This window comes from Choloepus didactylus, chromosome 6, assembly GCF_015220235.1.
Source record: "Choloepus didactylus isolate mChoDid1 chromosome 6, mChoDid1.pri, whole genome shotgun sequence".
Classification (NCBI taxonomy): Eukaryota; Metazoa; Chordata; class Mammalia; order Pilosa; family Megalonychidae; genus Choloepus; species Choloepus didactylus.
Window position 1 is genome coordinate 116,419,380 of NC_051312.1, and position 19,247 is coordinate 116,438,626.

A 19,247-nucleotide genomic window follows, 5' to 3' on the forward strand; every position below is an offset into this window, starting at 1 on the left:
TTTATTTAAAAATTATAACTAATATTGCTTCATAAATCACTTCCTAAGTAGTACAGTCGCTATGAGGAATTCCATGCAGTCATTTTACACTGAGTAGCTCTAAGCTTTTAAATATTTTTTTACCACATGTAGCAAAATTATCAACATGTGTTGTTAAGTATTATAGTGTGGAATGGTCCCAAAACGGAATTGAAGTTAATTGTAATAATCCTCTGTGATTTCAGAGTAGATGGCTACACCCTGTACTTTTAAAATCTGAAGTGACTTAAGTATTAAAGTTAAACTTGACACCAAGGGCACAGTTACTAAAGGAAAAAAATTCAAATGGATCATGAAATATTTTTCTCTAATGGTGCATTTTACTATTTCATTTCCTTGCTTTCAAACATATGGTTCAGAAATCTAGCCACCAATAATATTGTATGTCACTGTTGTTCAAATAATCCAGGCACTGAGGCACTGAGCCCCTGCCTGGCACCCTTGATGGAGAAGCTATATAGAAAACAAGCTTCATTTTCAACCCACTGCGGCATCTGAATGCACGATATTGGCTTTCCTGTGGTAGCACTGAAGGTCTTCCACCTTGAACATGGATAAACTGAACTAACGATGCATCCCTATCCACTACTGTAGCAACATCAAATTCCTTAGGGAGAATAATAGACAATAGCATGCAGACTGGGCAAAAAGAGAGAAAAGGAACATTGTACCTATTCAAATTTCTTTAAATATAAAAAGTGGCAATTATTTTCACTCTAAGGAATAATTTGAATTAATTTTTTTCAGATTAGTGGTAAGAGGAAATAACTCCAAGATCAGTAAACTATAAGAGCAAGATCAGTGATTCATTTTTTCAGTATTTATTGTGGGTCAACTATATATCAGACCCTGATCTAATGAGTAAGAATATGCCTATCAGCAAAACATCATATATTTCTGCTGTCATGGAATATTAGTGTCTAGTGATAGAGACTGACAGTAAACAGGATAAATTAGTAAGGTTTACCATATTTTAGACAGTGATAACTTCTGAGAAGAAAGGAAAGAATGAAGGAAATATAAGAAATACCAAGGTAAGAGGTGTTGAGATGTGAGATGTCTCCCCAGGAATGTCCTGACTATAAAGGTGACATTTAAGAAAAGACCAGAAGCAGATGAGAGTGCAAGTCATGAAGTTATCTGGAGGGAGAGCAGTTTAGGCTGATGGAGTGGCAAGTGCAAATGCCTAGAGATAGGAGTGCGGTCAGTCAGTGTGTTCAGGGACCAATGAGGGGACCCAGGTTGCTTGAATGGAGCGAGCGAGACAGAGAGCAGTAGGATGTGAGGTGAGAAGGCTAATGACAGGTCAGGTCATGTAGGGCCTTGTGGATTACTACAGGCTTTTCAATTTTTAGCTAGAGTGGGCTGGGAAGCCACTCGAGGGTTTTAAACAAAGCAAAATGACCTAACTTGTAATCAGGCAGTGATTAAAATTTTTGGCATTGTTGAATATAGGAGTCTAGGGTAGACCAGTTAGAATAACCCAGGCTTAAACCAGGGTGGTAGCAGTGCAGGTGATGAGAAGTGATTGGATTCTGGCCGTACCTTGTAGAGCCATCAGAATTTGGTGATGGATTGATTGGGAGGTGAGAGAGAAAGACATGAGTCAAGGTAAACTCCGGATTTTTGGGCCTGAATATCTGGAAGGCTTTGCTCTGGAGTGGAGCAGAGAAGGAGAAAAGCTACTATTGCTACTTCTATTCTAGACATTGAACATATATTATTTCTCATTTTCCCTCCTCTATCAAATGTTAGTATATAACTTTCACAGGTGGAATAACTGAAGGTCAGATCTAAGTAACTTGTATTTACAAAGTGTAAAGCCAGGTTGTTTGATTCTGAGACACCCTTTATGCTACATCACTCCCCCTCTGTAATGGCCTCCCTTGCTCACAGTAAATGGTCTAAACTTGCATGGTATATGGAGATACTCAATTAGTTGTGTATCTTAGCATTGAAAATGTACAAACTTAGATACAAATCATCTATTAGTACAAACTGAAAGGTTTTGTTTCTTACTCTAGGACCACTTGGTTTTACATGGATTAAACATTATTGTACATATGATAAGGGAAGTAAAACATTTACAATGAGTGTTTCGGAAATGAAATCCAGTGGGAAAATGGTGAGTAGGTTTTTTAAACTTTTACAGATTTAAGTAATAGAAGTAAAACAAAAAATCATGTCTGCTTGCTTTTTTAATAAAATGCACACAGTTTTTATTAACTGAAATATCAAAACTGTCTCCTCTCACTTGACTGACCATAATGACTTAAAAAAGAGTGACCAGGGTTTTCCTTTAACTTGGCCATAAGTCGCCTGTGACTGGTTGAGTTAAATGTTGGCCTGTGGCTCCTTCGGTAGAGTTCTGGAGCGTCATCTCACACCACAGATGTTGCTTTTCCTGTGCTGTTGGTTGGCTAGCAGCCTAGGAGGGAACTGTCGGTGCTGGACCAGACCCAAGGATTCTGCATTTCCCTCCAGGTGGCCTCTGTGGGCGGCTGCATTTATCCCTGCAGACCACTTCCTTTTCTCAGGTGCTGGGTGCTGTTTACTGAAATGCTCGCCAACATGGTTTCTCAGAAGAGACTCATCAATGCTCATTTACTCCAAAATTAAATTGGCCACTGTATGTCTCACATGGCTAGTGAACAGTATGGAACACTGTGTACTTTATTTGAGGAAGTGCTGCAGAGACCAACCTCTATTGCGTGTAGTATATAATCTTTTTGTGTGTCAAGATAGGAATATGGCAAATGATGGAACTTAAGATATTAGATAATTAGAGCCATCTCTAAGAATCTTAGAGCTGGGAATTATCCTAAACTTTATTTAATCCAGCCTTCTTTTAACAGATTTGGAAATAAAAACTGTACAAAGTAAGTGACTCACCCAGCTAACTTTTGGCATAGATCATGGCAGAGGTAAATGTTGATCTAACTTAGACACTTGATCAAATACATGAGCTAAAACCTATTGTGCATGGGCATTCATTAGAGACTAATAATTCAAACAGAAAGACACCAAATAAAGGCAAACATACCAGAGAAAAAGAAACCTTAGATTGCTAACACCACGAGAAGCTATTAAGTGCTATAAACAAACCTGGTTTCTAGGCTAGGGTTCATAATAAAAGATATTGCCAGAAAGTCAGCTTAGGTGACAGTCAGTGAGCTAATACTGTAAGTAGATCAAGCCAAGGTTTTTTAATGATTCTCTGAAATTTGCAACCAAAGATAAAATTAACCAGGTACTGACATTGGGTAAAATGGTTGTCTTAAAATCTATTCATAGTTATAGAAGAGAATTCCTATGAATTGGGCCTATCTTGGATCCTGTCCAAAGAATGCAGAGTAGCAGGTGGTTACCACCTCCTGTAGCATTACAGCAAGCATACATTAGAACGTTTTTATTTGGGAAGCACTCTTGAGACTTTGAGCCAGCTATCCTTTAATATTAAAATGCTCTAATACGCACACACGTACACCCATACACTAATAATCTTTTAGCAATCAAGGGAATTTTTATTTAATGTTATATCCTAATTAGCATTCTGTATATCCAAAAGTGACATTTCAGTAATTCTAATTGCACACCTGTCTAAAAATAAAGTCTTATGAGAGTGTTCGTTGTAGTATAATTTACCGTAAGCAAGCATGTAGAAGGGTACTAAACAAAGGCATGTCATAAAATTCTTTGAAGAAAGTATGTATATTTGATAAATTTATCAGTAAATGGTTTGGTATATCAGGGCAGCTAATGTTATGAAAAATTTTTTGCATTTATAGGACTTTGGGATGATTATGAACTCTATTCATAAGCTAATCCAGCAATTTTAGATTGTGTGTATATTATATTCTAATTCATTTTGTCAACATGTTAATAATTTTTTGCCCTTCTTGTTTCAGAATGGCCTTGTTACTAGCTCACCAGAAATGTTTAAATTAAAATCTTGTATCCGGCGAAAGACAGATTCAATTGACAAACGATTCTGCTTTGACATAGAAGTAGTTGAAAGGTTTGAGCCCTTCTTTTTAGTTTATATTTTTTAATATAAATTTATGTTTATAATACAATATAAATTTATAGTATACATTTATATTATATAATTTAATATAATTTATTTCTATCTTAGATACAAATATGAAACAGCATATATAAGTGCTTGTTTTTCAGTCTTGTTTAAAAACGTAATTTGCATGTTTATTTCTTTCTTCCAAGTCTTTATTCAACAAATGTTTATTGCATGATGTTTTCTAAGATCTCATCAGACACAGAATGCCAGAAAAAGTCGCATCATTTAAAGAAGAATTTGGAAAATCAATAAAAATGATTGTATTAGGGGAAAGCGCTTACAGTGAAATTGAGGTCCCCATCACAATGAAGGAACTTGATAGCCTTTTTCATGACTTTGAGGGTCAGACTTTTGATAGGCTTTTGAAGCTCTAGGGAATAGTCAGTCACAGCTGGGAATGCCAGAATCTTCCTTTAGCCAGCTAAGGTTCAGTGTAGTGTTTTTAAGTGTCCTACTGTATGCAAAGCCCTGTTCTGGGCAGTCTTCTTAGCCATAGGATTTTTGCAAGAGACATAAATGTTGTGTATTTGAGTTTATAATCCAGTAGGATAATTTAAGTCTACACCCTTATTGTGTCAGTACAAATGGAATAAAATAAAAGCAGTCATGCTTCCTGCACTGTGTTGGGTTCCATGTTCACTTTTTCTCCTCCGGCATTGCTACCATACTCTTCTGAATACTCTAGCTTATCAGGTGTATGTGTGCACAAATGCCTATGTGAACTTCTGTACGGTGTGTTCTGTTGCATACTGCGTATACTGTTATATACCACCTTATATACTATGGCTTACGTACGCAGTAGCTTCATACTGTCTAGTATAGGGCTGGGTCACCATTCCTGTGCTTCTTCAAAATTGTGTTTGTTATTTTGGCAACCAAAATTTGTTCTTACAGGTTTTGGGATCTGCTTATTAAGTTCTCCACCCCCTCCAACCCCCACCTAAAAAATATCCTCTTGGATTTTTGACTAGAGTTGCTTTAGAGGTTTATTCTTTCTTTTTATTGTGATTTTGAATAGGATCCTTTCCATTATTAGAATATCTTTTTCTAGATGGTTGAGACTGCTGTATAGTAAGGCTATTGATTTCTTTTTCATATATCAATCTTATATCTTATATATATACTGAAAGCTCCTTATTTTAATAAGGTAAAGACTTTTGGAATGTCTACATAGGCAAATACCAACATGTTAATGTGTACTTTTTCTTGTCTTATTTTAACACTTTGGTTATATAAACTTGGGGCACATTGTCAAATAAGTAAATGGGATAATGTAGGAAATATAGTTATGACATAGTGCCTGGCACATGGTAAACAGTCAGAAGTATTGTCATTAATTTTACCATTTGTATTGTTGCACTGGCTTAAATCTTCCAAGATCACATTATTCCATTGTTTATTTACAGTTTCCCTCTTCCTGTCATTTTAATGACCTGTTTTCTTGTTTACAGAAGAAAAGAGAGAAATGCCTTTATTATACTTTAAAGTTGTTCCAAGTTTTCAGTCATACAGTATTTATGATGAAACTTTCTTCTCAGTGTTCCTCTTTGCATAGCCCTCTAATTTCTCATTTTTAGGCTGCATGCTCTGTGACTAGGTTAATTCCACTGTTCCTAGGATTCCATATCTTTTTCTTTTCTTAGATTGTTTCCCTCCCTCCTACCTTCCTTCTTTCTCCAATTCCCTTCCTTTCTTTTCTCTCATGTTTAGTATATCTTCAAGTAACTATTTCAGAATGAGTGCATGGGAGATCATTATTATTAAATGAATTTATTTTAATATCATGATCATGATAAAGTTTAAGCTTTGACTTCTGCGTTTCTTTGATAATTAAGTAGTTGTGGCATGAGACTTTGACGCTATGTAAGTATCATAGTTGTTTTCAGTGACTAGTTTGTATCACATGGTGTCATATACTTAACCATTCTCAGTTTGTGGAATATTTAGATAGTTTTGGTCTTTTGTGAGTATAGCTTTTTCTTCTTTTTTTGGGCATTTCAGAAGAAACAGTTTGAAACTAGTCTCTTTCAGACCATCCTGTACCTAAAACACTAATGATTTTACCACCTGCATCAATAGAGTTAAACATTTTTTTAATTGTATCCACAGTGATTTTTTAAATATAAAATATAATTTTAAATATATTACAGGATAAAAATTATAAGAAGTATTTGTTTTGACTAGGCATGGGATCATCACATTGCAAGCCTTCTCAGAAGCTAATAGGAAGCTCTGGCTCGAAGCCATGGATGGGAAGGAACCGGTAAGAATATGACACATCCTGTAATTCACCTTTTATTGTTGGTTCTAATAATTATAAAGTATATCAGAAATTTTTTTCATGTGTGTGTAACATAATTGAAAATATTAAAGTAGCAAGTTAAGGGAGTGGAGACGTTATCCATTTTCCCATTGTTGTCTTGCTCATTGGCACATAACACTAAATTTCTAATTTGTTTCTCAGGTACTAACAGACTGCTTTAAAATCTTAAACTTACTTTTAAAAAATTACTTATAACATTAATTTGGCTGCACAGATTATTTTATTCAGTAAGTAATTATTGAGTGCCAACGCATTGCAAGGCCTGCATGTGCATTGTGAGCAGAATGATTCTCTAATTTAGATCGGTTTTAAATAAAACTGCTTAGGCTTGACATCATCTCTCTATCCCTACTCCCATTTTTCTAACAGTAATTTTGACATTGATTTGATAATATACTTACAAATATTATGGAGGCTTATGTAAAGAGAAGAGATCATTGATCACTGTTTACTTTGTGAAGAACTCTGGACAAGAGGGGTAGAGTGTCAACACACAGAGTAAATAGGAAGCACCATCCTGAGCCTTGAGAACCTTCCTTTAGAAGGCAAAGCACTTGTGCCGACAACAGTGCTAAAGAAAATGTGGTCCCTGGACACCTGCTGGTCCTTCCTCTAATTCTATTACCAGTCCACAGTAAGATGAGTATGGAAATTTAGATTAAGCCTTTAGAAAATTATAGCAATTAGACAAAGTCTTTGTAAATCTGTTAAATTTAATGATAAAAATTCAGGCTTTTCATCTATTCTTTATGTTTTATATTTCAGTTTTACTTCCTTTTACAAAACTGTCAGTGACACACTTAAACAACAGACGAACAAAAACTTGCCTCTTTGCCGCAAATCGTTGAGAAGCCCTGACCTTGAGTGTATACACAGGACAATGTGATATCTCAACAAGTACAAGTTAGGACTGTGCAGACTGAGACCAAAACACTAAGCAGATAATTTTAGGATGAACAATCAGGGGAAATCCACCATGGGATATTTCCTGAAGAAGGTGTACCAAAGTCATATGGGGGAGAGAACAGGACACAGACATCAGAAGGAAAGGGGTAGAACTGCACCAGACAGGTCAACCAAGGATGGGAGACTAGGAGACGGGGTTGGCTTCACTGCAGGAAGTAGGCTGGGTGACAGGGTGGAGAGAGAGTGCTATGGAAGCAGAAATCATAGTACCTTGAAAGCAAAATACGCTCTTTGTGTATCACTGTATAGACATCAGCTTGCTAACCTTTTGTGCTAGGTCATTAACTGCAAATAACTGATTGATTGACACCCTTTCTTTTTTAGATTTATACCCTGCCTGCCATTATTAGCAAGAAGGAAGAAAGTAAGTCATTTTAATAACTGTTAACTTTTGTCATGTAGCTATTTTTATCACAAAGCTATTATGTGACATTAATTTTATAAAATAGATATTAACTCTGGGGAAATAACTAGCAACATACCATTTATTAGATGGAACAGCTTATTAGAATTCTTCTAACAAAATGTTTCTAATGTTCGAACCACTGGCTACTGGAGTTACAGTGACCAAAATTAATTTTTATTTCTTTGGTGTTTTATTTATAGGTACATGCACTACCTTTCCCAGAAAGAGATTTGAGGCAGTTGATAGTTTAATTTTTTTTATGGCAGTAGAACTGCTTTATCTTATTTTTCTGCTGTAGTTTTCTCAGAAGTGCAAGATTGAAAATGTGAATACTTTGTGATGGTTTTAGGAGATAGTGCCCCAAAATGTAAAGTATAAGGACCTTGTTATAACACTTGGTATCTATTATATGTGGGAAAACATGTTTTCAGTGACATACTAATGAATCCTTGATGTAAAATTGTTTTTTATAAACACATTTTATGTGTTTTCCATCATGCACTGAGTCCTCTCTAATCTGCCATCTTCTCACTGCTTTTTATTTTGTTTAGTTTAGGGTATTTTCATGTGTACCCTGTGTGTATTTCATGTGTATAATAATAATCTATGATTTATTTTATATAGTCAGAGTATTCTACTTTTAAAATTAGTGTATGTTTGTTTCTAGGTTTTTGTGTCTGTCCTATAAAGCAATTTTAAGTTTTATCTAATTCACCATCTTTTTCTCATGATTCCTTATTTATTTTTGAAATAGACTTGTTTAGATTGCTATTAAATACAAGTTAGATTGGAATAAGAATAAAACATGGGAAAAGAACTCATTTGAAAGTCATAAATATTGAGTGTATAAAAAAGCCTTTCATTTTAACTGAATTAAATGCTTCCTAGTGGTTACTTTCAGAAATTATGAAAATACATGATTAAAAAGATTTCCATATTAGAGATTTTCAAAAATTTATTTTCATTTTTTGTTCCTGTAGTTCTTTCTTTATTGCTAATCAAGAAAATGGTTGCTATAAAATTGTTCATAGCCTGCTTTTATCTAATCACAGAACTATTAACCAACAGGTAAGAGAATGCTCATTCTAAACAATTACCTAAAAAGCAATCAGTTGTATGGCTTTTATTTGAGCAGAGTTTGAAACGTGTCTTGTAACATTGGTTTCACTGTTCATGTCTGGTATGAAGATGTTTCTTTCACAATTCAAATTAACTACCAAAGGACAAATCCTTCTGGGAAAACAACCACACCTACTTACTATGTTTACTAGGGCTTCTGAATGGTGGCATGGTCTAATCAATCAAAATATATTAGATGCTTAATTAGTGTACCCCCTTGCGGGTGACTGAGCTTGTACCTCGACTTACCAGGCCTGGGCCAGGGGACCTGATATCACCCCCTGGGGAGGGTAGTGGGTACGGGCGTTAGTGCCCTCTGCAGCCCCCCCGAGCCTGGGGAGCGAGGTCAAGGCAGCTCCCTTTTCCTCACCCAAAATGTCACTGGCAGGGGAGGCTTGCCGGAGGAAACCGCCTTTCTCCCAAACGCCCTTTCCTCACTTCCTTATCTTACCCGCACACTCCCCTGTGCCAAGGCAACTCCTGCTACCGCCAGCGCGCATGCACCGTGGCCAGAACAACTCCCGCCCGCTGCAACGGCTCCTGCGTCCTCTCAGAACCAATCCTAGCCCCTCTCCCTTCAGTATTGCCATTTAAGGCTACTTCACCTCTTTTCCAGCCCTGCCCTTCTTACCAGCCTATATAACCTGTAATCACCCCTGAATAAATCTCTTTGGCGCATACTCCTACTGGATGAAGAGTGTCTTGTCCTTATCGCCGCCCTCCACACCTTGCACGCCTCCCGCCGAGGACCTGGCCAAGTCCTCCGCCTCGCCCTCGCCTCCGGGAAAGAGCCCCCGCTGCCGGTACCCTTTAAGCAGCCCCGAGAGCTGAGGGCTCCGCTACCGGCCGCCACTCCCCCCAGAAGCAGTAACCGCGACCGCACCCCCTGATCTAGGGTTTCTGTGGTAACCAAAAAACTTAAGTCAGAAAATTGTCAACGGTGCTTGTGCTATGATGGGAGGTGTCTGCCTCTTAAGACAGTGATGCGTCATTCTATCCCATGTCAGCAGCCTTCTGAAACATTACTATACTACCGTTTGCAATTTAAAAGATGGTGTGTATTCCAGAAACATAGCTGTCTTAGAGTACATATACTTGTGTAATTTCTGACATTCTGGCTTTTAATTTGCAGTTTGTTTCTTACCTAGTTCTCTGAGCTCCTTGCTGCATCTCCTCTTCACTGTAGCACTCACTGCCAGCCTGCCATTGAATGCGTGCTGTGCCCGTGTTTGCTGTTCTTACTCGTTAGAGGCAGTGGGCTCTTACTGTCCAAGGGGAGATTTGTTTCACAGAAAGGAATATTACACATACTTTTGCTTTTGCTGTGCTAGTGTTTAGTGTTCGAAGCTATAAATGTTTAAACCTTATGAGTTTTTATTTTTATTTGTTTTATTTTATCTTAAACTGTGTTTTTGTTTTAAGTCTGCTTTTAATCAACCTGCAGATCTTTTTTCATTTGTAATGTAATTTTTATAAAATAAAATTAATCACTTCTGATTAATATTTTTCATAAACTCGACAGAGTAAATTCTCCCGTTTCCACATCTAATCAATCCCATTTCTTTAGACATAGCAAATTATAATTACAAGAGTAGAAAATTTTGTTCTCTCAGATTCTCAACAACTCTAATATGATAAATTTGCAGTTTTGACAATTACAATCTTCCTAAGCACCAAACAACTTCTCTAATCTAGTGAGTCAATTTATAAATGCAGTGATCAATATCCCTTAAGTATTATAAACATTCTAAAGAGATTACACATGAAATTGCATAATGGTTTTGATTTCAAAAGGTCTTCCTACATTGTTATAAACCCAGCTTATCCAAAATTACACTTGTTTTGGTTTGTGTTTAATCCGTTCCTGGGGATTCAAATTTGTTCACTCAAACAGAATAGCCACTCTTTTAAAAATAATGTGAATAAGGAAATCCTGACTAACAGAGACATAGGACTAAATGCACCTTCTAGAACTAAGGTTCTGGCAGCTGTGGGGTAGGCTTCTTGATACTGTCAGCTCGCATGAGCAAGACTTTCTAGACACTCTTCAATCCAACAGTCAGTGAAGTACCTTTCCCCAAAATGATGTCCTCTTAACACTGGCTGGAGGGCTGTCTATTTTTAAGCATGTAATTTTGAATATCCTACTATATCAAGGCCTAAAATTAATGAAACTTGGAATGTGAGACAGTAATTTTACCCCTTTTCTCTTTGTCATGTGACTTATCAACTGCTATTTGTACAATGATTTAATTACTCGTAGGACATATCCTAAAGCCCCATGGTATTCCACAACCAAGCACACAGTGCCATTAACTAAAGAGCAGGGTCCGGTTTTCTTCCCAGTGATGTGTCCAGAATTGTATTTCTTGTTTCAGTTCAGAATTATATTCCAGTGGTGAAATTATTGCCCTCTGTCTTTAGTCTCAAATACGTCGTACAAGCTCCTCATGTTATATTCAGGGCAGCTTATATCTTAATGTTCATTCCCTCTTCCACTTTTCTATACCTTATCCTGTTTTTGAGATCTCATGACCCTTTTTTATTTGACATTTGAATCCTGCCAAAAGTGACATTGTGTCAATTTCAGTGTGTAACTGCTCTCAGAATTGCTTTTTGAAGCCAGCACTTCTATTCCTTGCCACCTTGAGAAAGGCTTCTTTATATCCTCTGTAGTTCAGATGGATTCCTTCTATCCTAAAATTCTCTTGTTCACCTCTGGAAACTCAGCTTTACTTGGATTATATTTGTGTCTTTGAAGAGCTGAAGATAATGATGAAATTTAGAATGGTAAACTAGAAAATTTAGGTAAAAATTGTTTTGAATGCCAGCCGTTAGTAGTATTCATAACAACGTGTACTTTCGCTGAAAAACCTTAGAGCTGTGGACAGAGTGAGAATTATCTGGGGTCCTAAAATAGGGCCTAAGGCATCCTGTGACTATATACAGAACATGCACCATGAATGAAGAGTCAAAATATACTGCATCTGTAGAGTAATGAGACTTTCTCTACAAGCCTAACATGAAAAAGTCTCCCTACTTTGTGGGTTACTATTAACTTACCATTTTCCAAGTATGGATGCCATATATAGGGCTAGTAGAATTTAATTGAGAAGGAAAGCTTGAATTCTTTTATGAACAGGCATCAAGTAGAAATCTAAAGCACTGGTCATTTACAGGATGCTGAATCCACAGATAGTTTTCTGGTTGTAATACATGCCACAGTATCCTTTTCTTGAAGTTAAAAGACTTTGAGAATTCACTTGGAGGATAGTAACATCTATCATCAATATTAAACAGATGTCATTCAACTGAGATTAGAACCAAACTTTTTCTCAAGCCCCATACCATTGGGAATATTTTGTTAAAGCTCAGCTTAGTGATGGTTCTTCATAATGCCATTTGAGCCCATTCTTTCTTGGCACAACTTTTTTGACCCAAGACCTCCATCTTGAGACTAGCTATTTTCAGGGACAAAGGCAAATAATGTTTCTCCCACACTTTTTTTTTTCTTTTTTTTTTTTTTTTTTGGCATTCTCTGTTGTTGCCCTGATCCTTGTCTGTACTCAAACAGAAATTTTGCATAATGGCTTTTCAGCTGGTCTTTCTTTCCAAGGTCTGGAAAAATTCTGAATTGTGAAAGAAAGGCAAATAGTTCTAACTCTCATACATTTCAGTTCAACAAGCCTTCCATTATGCACCTACTTTATAACAGATACTGTGAATAAGAAAAAAGAAGTCCTGCTCCTCAACTGATGTTTCCTCTAATAAAAGGTGCTGATTAGCCCTGTAATGGCAAAGTCACCTAACTTTTAATCCTCATCTACAGAATTGAAGGGATTGGGGCAGAAAATAATTTCTCAGTTTCTCAAAGAACTCTAAATTTTTGTCACCATGTGTTTCAGTGTCTTTCCTCACATATGCTTAGGGAATGTCTTTTTCTTAGAAATAAACAGAAAAAATAAGCTCATTATTATCCGAAGCAGTGGCCATCCTTCACGAATGTTTTTTGAGCTTCATATTGCTGTTTAGATAGTTTAGCTCTGGAAGTTCTCAGATGTCCCTAGGTTACATCCTCCTCCTCCACTGCATCCTCTCCCAGGCTTTTGATCTAATACAGTTTTATTTCCTTCAGAGACACAGGAAGAGGGTCACAGCTCAAGTGCTCTTCATGGGCAGAGTGGGGAAAGAACAGTTTGCTTTAGGGCTGTAGGGCAAAGATGCTCATCCTTTAGGGTAAAGAGAAAGACCGGTGGATATCATGAACACCATTTAACGTACTTGCTCCTTTCTTTTTCTTTCAAGCCATATATAGCATGATATTAATTGTTTGTGATAAGGGGCATTTTAATCTGAAATGGCAGATTAGAAAAATGAATTAAAAATAAAGGGAAAGTATTGCTTTGTCTGTCAACCCTGAGAATGTACTGTAAGGCCAAGTAGATTACATCTATAAGGACATGCTGGGTTTTTAATTACTAGGAAGTTGAAGGTACAAGGACTTTTGTTAGTTGTAAGACTATTCTTTTTTTTTTTTTTTTCCCTCATGGCTGTTTGAGTTCTGTTGAGATTAATAGCTTTTCTGTTGCTAAACTGCTTTATGGAACTTTATTTAGGTTTCAATAAAAGCTTAGCCCTGAATAGTTTCAGGAGGAAAAAAATAAAATTTTAAACATAACTTTTGTCTGAATAAATTAAATTCTTTAAGTTAATCTTTCTGCTTCTATCCCTGAAGGCCAGGCATCATTAATATTGTAATATTTTAATTCCTGGGAATTTGGCAGTGCCTGTATTCTGAACATCCTTCTGGTCGTCTCTAAAACAGGGAGATTTGTGGCTGGGAGTGGGGAGTATCTCCTGTTAGCTCATGTAGAAGCCTTTTCAGAGAAGGTACCTGAGCAAGTCTGATACAAACCGATAACTAACAACCTGGCAGCCAGTAGCATTTACTGGCAGTTGGCTCTGGTCAGATGTGAGCCCTGGTTCAGCAGTCCAGAGTTATCTTGTGTAGGATGAGTATGCTCTTCTCTCTACAGTGGCAGCAGGGGTGCCTTGTCCTCAAACTAAAGGAAGAATTATCAGCCTTTATACTGGTGTGATTTAGTTTAGTAATAACTTTTTCCATCTTACAGGTCATTCGAACGCTAAGTAGTTCCCAGTTTTTCTTTTTATGAACTAAAGAGAACCTATTTGAGTTGACCTCTCATTAGCATTGACACATTCAGTATAGTAACCTTTTCATGACTTTGGAAAATTGCTTGTTTTTGTTTCCAGAATGTTTTGGCCCCTGATTTCCATCTGCATGTTACTCCTTGTGACTGACTTGCATCTTTTCTCAAGTCACTGGGAGAGGAGTGTATTGAATCCAGCCTGCTTAAGCCATGCTGTCCTTTTTTCCTCAGACCTCAGTAGAAACTCTGGCTGTACAAGTGGAGTTAATGTTGAACATAGTACTTTTCAAGGGAACTGCCAGTGGGCCCTATCACTATTGCTCTTTACCTTCTTTGTTAAATGTATTGACAAGTGGCCTAAAGGGGATACGTTCCAGTTAGGGAGGGAAAAGCTAGATGTATGGGATTAACTTTATTTCAATGAGGTCTTTTTGCCACAGCTAATTGTTGAAGCTGTGCAAAATTAGGTCAGAATTCCCCATTTTATGCTGTGGTAACAGATTATCTCAAACCTTAGATACTTAGACTAGTAAAGGTTTATTTCTTGCTTATGCTACATCTTCATTCAAGTTGGCTGTGACTCTCTATATTTGTTATTCTTTACTCTGGAACGCAAACTGATGGAGTCACCTTTATCTGTATCATTGCTGAACGTGTACTAGAAGGAGAAAGAGAACAGCAAGCCATGTACTGGCTCTTAGCATCTGCTGGGTAATGACAGATGTCACTTCCATTCACATTTAGTTGGTTAGCATATATCACGTGACCAAGCCTGTCTTCAAGGGTGCTGAGAAATATACTCAACCTGCAGGGAGGGGCCACAAATATGGGTGAATAGTAATCCCAGTATTCTGCTGTCTATTCAGTGTCATTGAGAGGATGCTTTTGTTTGTTGTGATTTTTGAGGTATAATGAGATTATAATGTGCCATTACTTTAATATCCAACTTGTTGCTGTCTTTTCAGTGGCCTTTGAGGTTCACAAGGCCTGCCTGGCTATACCTTATCTGTGTGTTTAAAGAAACGGATCAGAGCTCTGACCCAAAATATTTTTAAAATAAGTAATATAGTATGTCTTTGAACACTCCTGGCTGACAAATCCTCAAATCTCAGTGATTCCAGCCATGTCCAAAGAATGCCTTGTTCACAAAATTTATATTTGTAGATATTTGCAGTCTCCTCTACTGATGATGGTGATGATGATGGTGACGATGATGATAATGACAGGCAACACTTCTATAGCACTTACTATATACCAAGCATTATTCTATGAGCTTTACAAATATTAACTCATTTTATCCTTAAACAACCTTATGATAAAGTTACTGTTGTTATCCTTATTTTTTAGAAGAAGAAACTGGGACAAGAAATAAAACTTGCCCAGTAACACAGCTAGTAAGTGGGAGTGTAACTCCTGTCTCTTTCATCTGGTTAGAACTAATGACTACCTCCTTTTATCCTTTCTTCTTCTGTTTTCCTTCACATAGCAGTGATGTGTGAATAGGGACACAATGAGTAAGCAGCTAGCATTTACTTAGGCATGCTCAGTTGTTAAGTCACACTTCAGTACTTCATGTAGTTTTCTCTTTATCTACTTTAACTCTTTAACATTTATATTATTATTTCCCTCATCTTATAAATAAAAGTATGGGAGCTCATAAAGTTAATAAGTGTACACCATTCATAATTTATGTATCAGGGACCCAAACCCAGGCTTGCCCAGCTCTGCACCTTGGAACCAGCAACAGTTCTTTTAGAGGTAGCAAAGGATGTTTAAAGGAAACAAAACAAAAATGCATGGTTATTTTTGTCACACAGTATTTTCTCCCACATGTCCTAGGTGATCTGTAGTGTGGCAGTCATGAAGAGTACTAAGTGCAGCCTCCACTGGGCATATCAGGACAGTGGCATCCATAGGAGGATCTGGCAAACTGATTGCCTGTAAGATTTTATTCTACATGATGAACCCGGAATATGGTTTATTAGTAGAGGCTGAGGTGTCTCCACCAGATATCCCAGTAAAATCTCGAAGTATATAGCCTGGTTATTGCTTATTTTTCTCAAAATGGATACTTAAGAAAGAAACTTTGTTTTTATGTATCCACAATTATTTTACCAAAGGCCAGTTCTATTGAATTTTTAAACAATGAATTGTTTTCTTTCTTGTAATCTTTTTTTATTGAAAAGCTGAACTTCATGACTTTAAGAACCAAACATTATAAATGCTTGCTGTTTTAATTAATTCAAACATTGCTAATGTTTAGCTTTTTACCTAGTGTTACATTTTTTGACTCAGTGTTTTTGTTGTTCAAAGTTCAGATGAGTAATTGATTCCTCGCCTCTCTATCCCACTGCTTCCCGTATTCAATAAGTATCTGAAGTTATAACCTTATGCTTGGCATTTTAGTTATTGGGAATAAGTATCCAAAAGGAGCTGCACACTCATGTTGGTAGTCAGCTGCACTCTAATGAGATAGGTGTTCACTAGCCACTGTTTTATTCTGACTTCTTAGTGTCTTATAAAAGTAAAATCACTGAGTTCTTCATTCTTCTGTGTTGAGTTCACCTGAAATGTTCACCGAGTTCTGTTCACTTTGACCTAGACCTGGGGCACTGGAGACAGAAATAACGGAGCCAGTTTCTGTTAGGGACTTTGCATACTTTAGTTTTGGCATTTTGATATTTTAAAATCTATTTTTTTTTTAATTTCAAAAATGCTAAATATTTCATTTTTAAAAAAATATCAAACAATTCTGATATCTAGTGAAATCACCTTACCACCTCTTTGTGTGGATCTTTCTAGGTTTTTCCTAGGCAAATAGGTAACGTGTATACCCTCAAATTTTTATGTTTTAAGGGAGTGTGCCATATTGTGATTACTTTCTTCACCCAGGAACACAATACACACCCTTACATGTCATTATCTCTAGTTTTTTTAGGCCATAGATTTTGCAAAACCTTTCAATTTAGTTTCACTCGTTTTTATTTATTTCTAGTATTTCTTCAAAGTTTTTAGACTATTGCTGACAGCCTTCCTTGATTTTCACTGAAAATTTTGTGATATGTATTTCTTGTCTGTGGGTCTGTGTTGTTACCTGAATGTATTTAATCTAACATCCTTAATTTTTTTTAATCATTCGAATAGCTCATTTTTATTATTTGGGAGCATTGAAAATATCATATCTTCACCACATGTAGTGAAAATTTAAAACGATTTCAAATATCCAAAGTGCCAAAGTAATTTGACTTTTTCTTCCAGGCATCATTTAATATTATTAAATTAAAGGCTTCCTCTTAAACAGGATATCTTATTTGATCTGGCTCCAAAGCCTGAAAAAATTAGAACAGATATAAAGAAAATCTAGCAAAACAACAGTAAAAATAAATTGCTATTGTAAAATTTAAGATCTTTCAGGGATTTTTAGTAGACTGACTAAGCATGTTTGGAAATATTTTGAATATGATAGCAAAATGCAATAGAAAGATAATTTGGTCTTGACAACCAGGATATCCGAGTTAGAATTCTGGCCCTAGAGCTTAAAACAGAGTAAAGTGAAGTTTTCAGCAAGCCAGTGGATCATTTTAAGATGATGAATCTTTCTGTCCACCCTAATGGTGTCTTGAGAATCTCATAGGAAAGAATATGTGAAAGGCCTTGTAATGTAATGTAATGCTCAACACATTTAAGAATATAGGATGGGGTCAGTGTAACATTTACATTCTCTGAAGTATCTGTGCTTCTAAGCAAGCAGATTAATGTAATAACTTTGGTGGGTAACCCCTCCCCCACTTCTACCCCAAAATAGTAATTCAGACTTTAACCAAAATATTTGATAAATTCAGGAACAACCTCTGTGTGTGATGATACAACAGAGCCAACTGAAGGAGGGATATAAATTCAACATAAAGACTTAATGTGATTTTCTTTTATTTTCAGTGTACTTAAATGAAGCAGGGTTTAACTTTGTGAGAAAATGCATTCAAGCCGTGGAAACAAGAGGTAAGTATTGCCTGATGGGTACGTCATTGCTGTCAAATGTTCCATTCTTACATAGAAACCTCTCAGAGAGGCTGTTGCATATTTTGTAATTTCAGTTCAATCTTGCAATTTATTTAGTAAATGAGAATGTTTAGTCATTAAGACAAGGGATTAGTTTTAACAACTATATAAATATATAAATCATATGAATACATAAATAGCTGTATGTTGAACTTCAGTTTTTAAAAAATCATACTTCAAACATACTTCATATTTTTTCCATGATTTTTCCTAATATCTTAATGTTGGGCTGTGTATTATTTATTATTGTGAACACCTCATTAATTTTTTTCTAGCACCAGGGAAGTGAATAGGATTTCTTAGGAGATTGTCCTCAGCCTTTCCCTGGATTATTTCCCATGGTGGCTTCAGTCCTGCCTCAGTTCCAGCCCTTTCCTCTCTGTAGTCATGCCTTCTCTCCTGAAGCCCATTCCAATTGCTTGCTAGATTCTTTTCACCTCCAGGGAAACTTGTCTTAAGCAAAACTTGTATTGAGCTTTCAGGTTCTACAAATTTAACATCACATCTTGGTGCTGCCACTTAGAATGTTGTGGAAGTTAAACAGGTTCCTTAAATTCTGAATCTATTTCCTTACTTTTAAAATGAAGATTAAAATGCTGAAGGTTTATGGGAAGGTCTAAATGAGACAGTTTAGTTAGAGCACCGAGCCCAACAGCTGAGCAATTCCTGATTCTCAGTTGGTGTCATTATACGGGAGCCGTTTTGCATTGGAGTTAGGAGCCTTGACATTGATCAAGCAGTTCTCACAGTCACTAGGCAGTAGTTTAGGTCCTCAGAGGGCCTTTTTCAATATGCAGGGCTCTCTGGCTCTGAAGAAATAAAACATGAGGAATACTGATTAGCCCTCCCCATCTTTAATGCGTGTTTATATTCAAATAAATGAGAATAGGCAAATGTATGTTTATGCTTCTAAAATCTTCAAAGACTTTCAAATTCCTCTTTGGTGTCCCATCTGAAGAATATATGTCTTATTGTTAGTATTTTCAGGGGAAGTTTTACTAAAGGTAGACTGCAAAATTGGATAAATACCTTTCAAATTCTGTATAGGCATGAGTCTGAGCTCTTATCATTTTGTACTTGGAAAGCTGT

At 36.5% G+C, this 19,247-nt stretch overlaps 1 protein-coding gene across 2 annotated transcripts in view; it reads left to right on the top strand.

The window, feature by feature from the left end:
• Nucleotides 1-19,247, top strand: part of ARHGAP42 (Rho GTPase activating protein 42) — a 301,658-nt gene that overhangs the window by 237,495 nt on the left and 44,916 nt on the right. For both annotated transcript variants that reach the window (XM_037841198.1, XM_037841199.1), the window contains exons 9-13: nucleotides 2,064-2,164; nucleotides 3,948-4,057; nucleotides 6,299-6,377; nucleotides 7,728-7,767; nucleotides 18,036-18,098. In XM_037841198.1, the coding sequence (XP_037697126.1) occupies nucleotides 2,064-2,164; nucleotides 3,948-4,057; nucleotides 6,299-6,377; nucleotides 7,728-7,767; nucleotides 18,036-18,098 (393 nt within the window). The remainder of the gene's footprint in view (nucleotides 1-2,063; nucleotides 2,165-3,947; nucleotides 4,058-6,298; nucleotides 6,378-7,727; nucleotides 7,768-18,035; nucleotides 18,099-19,247) is intronic.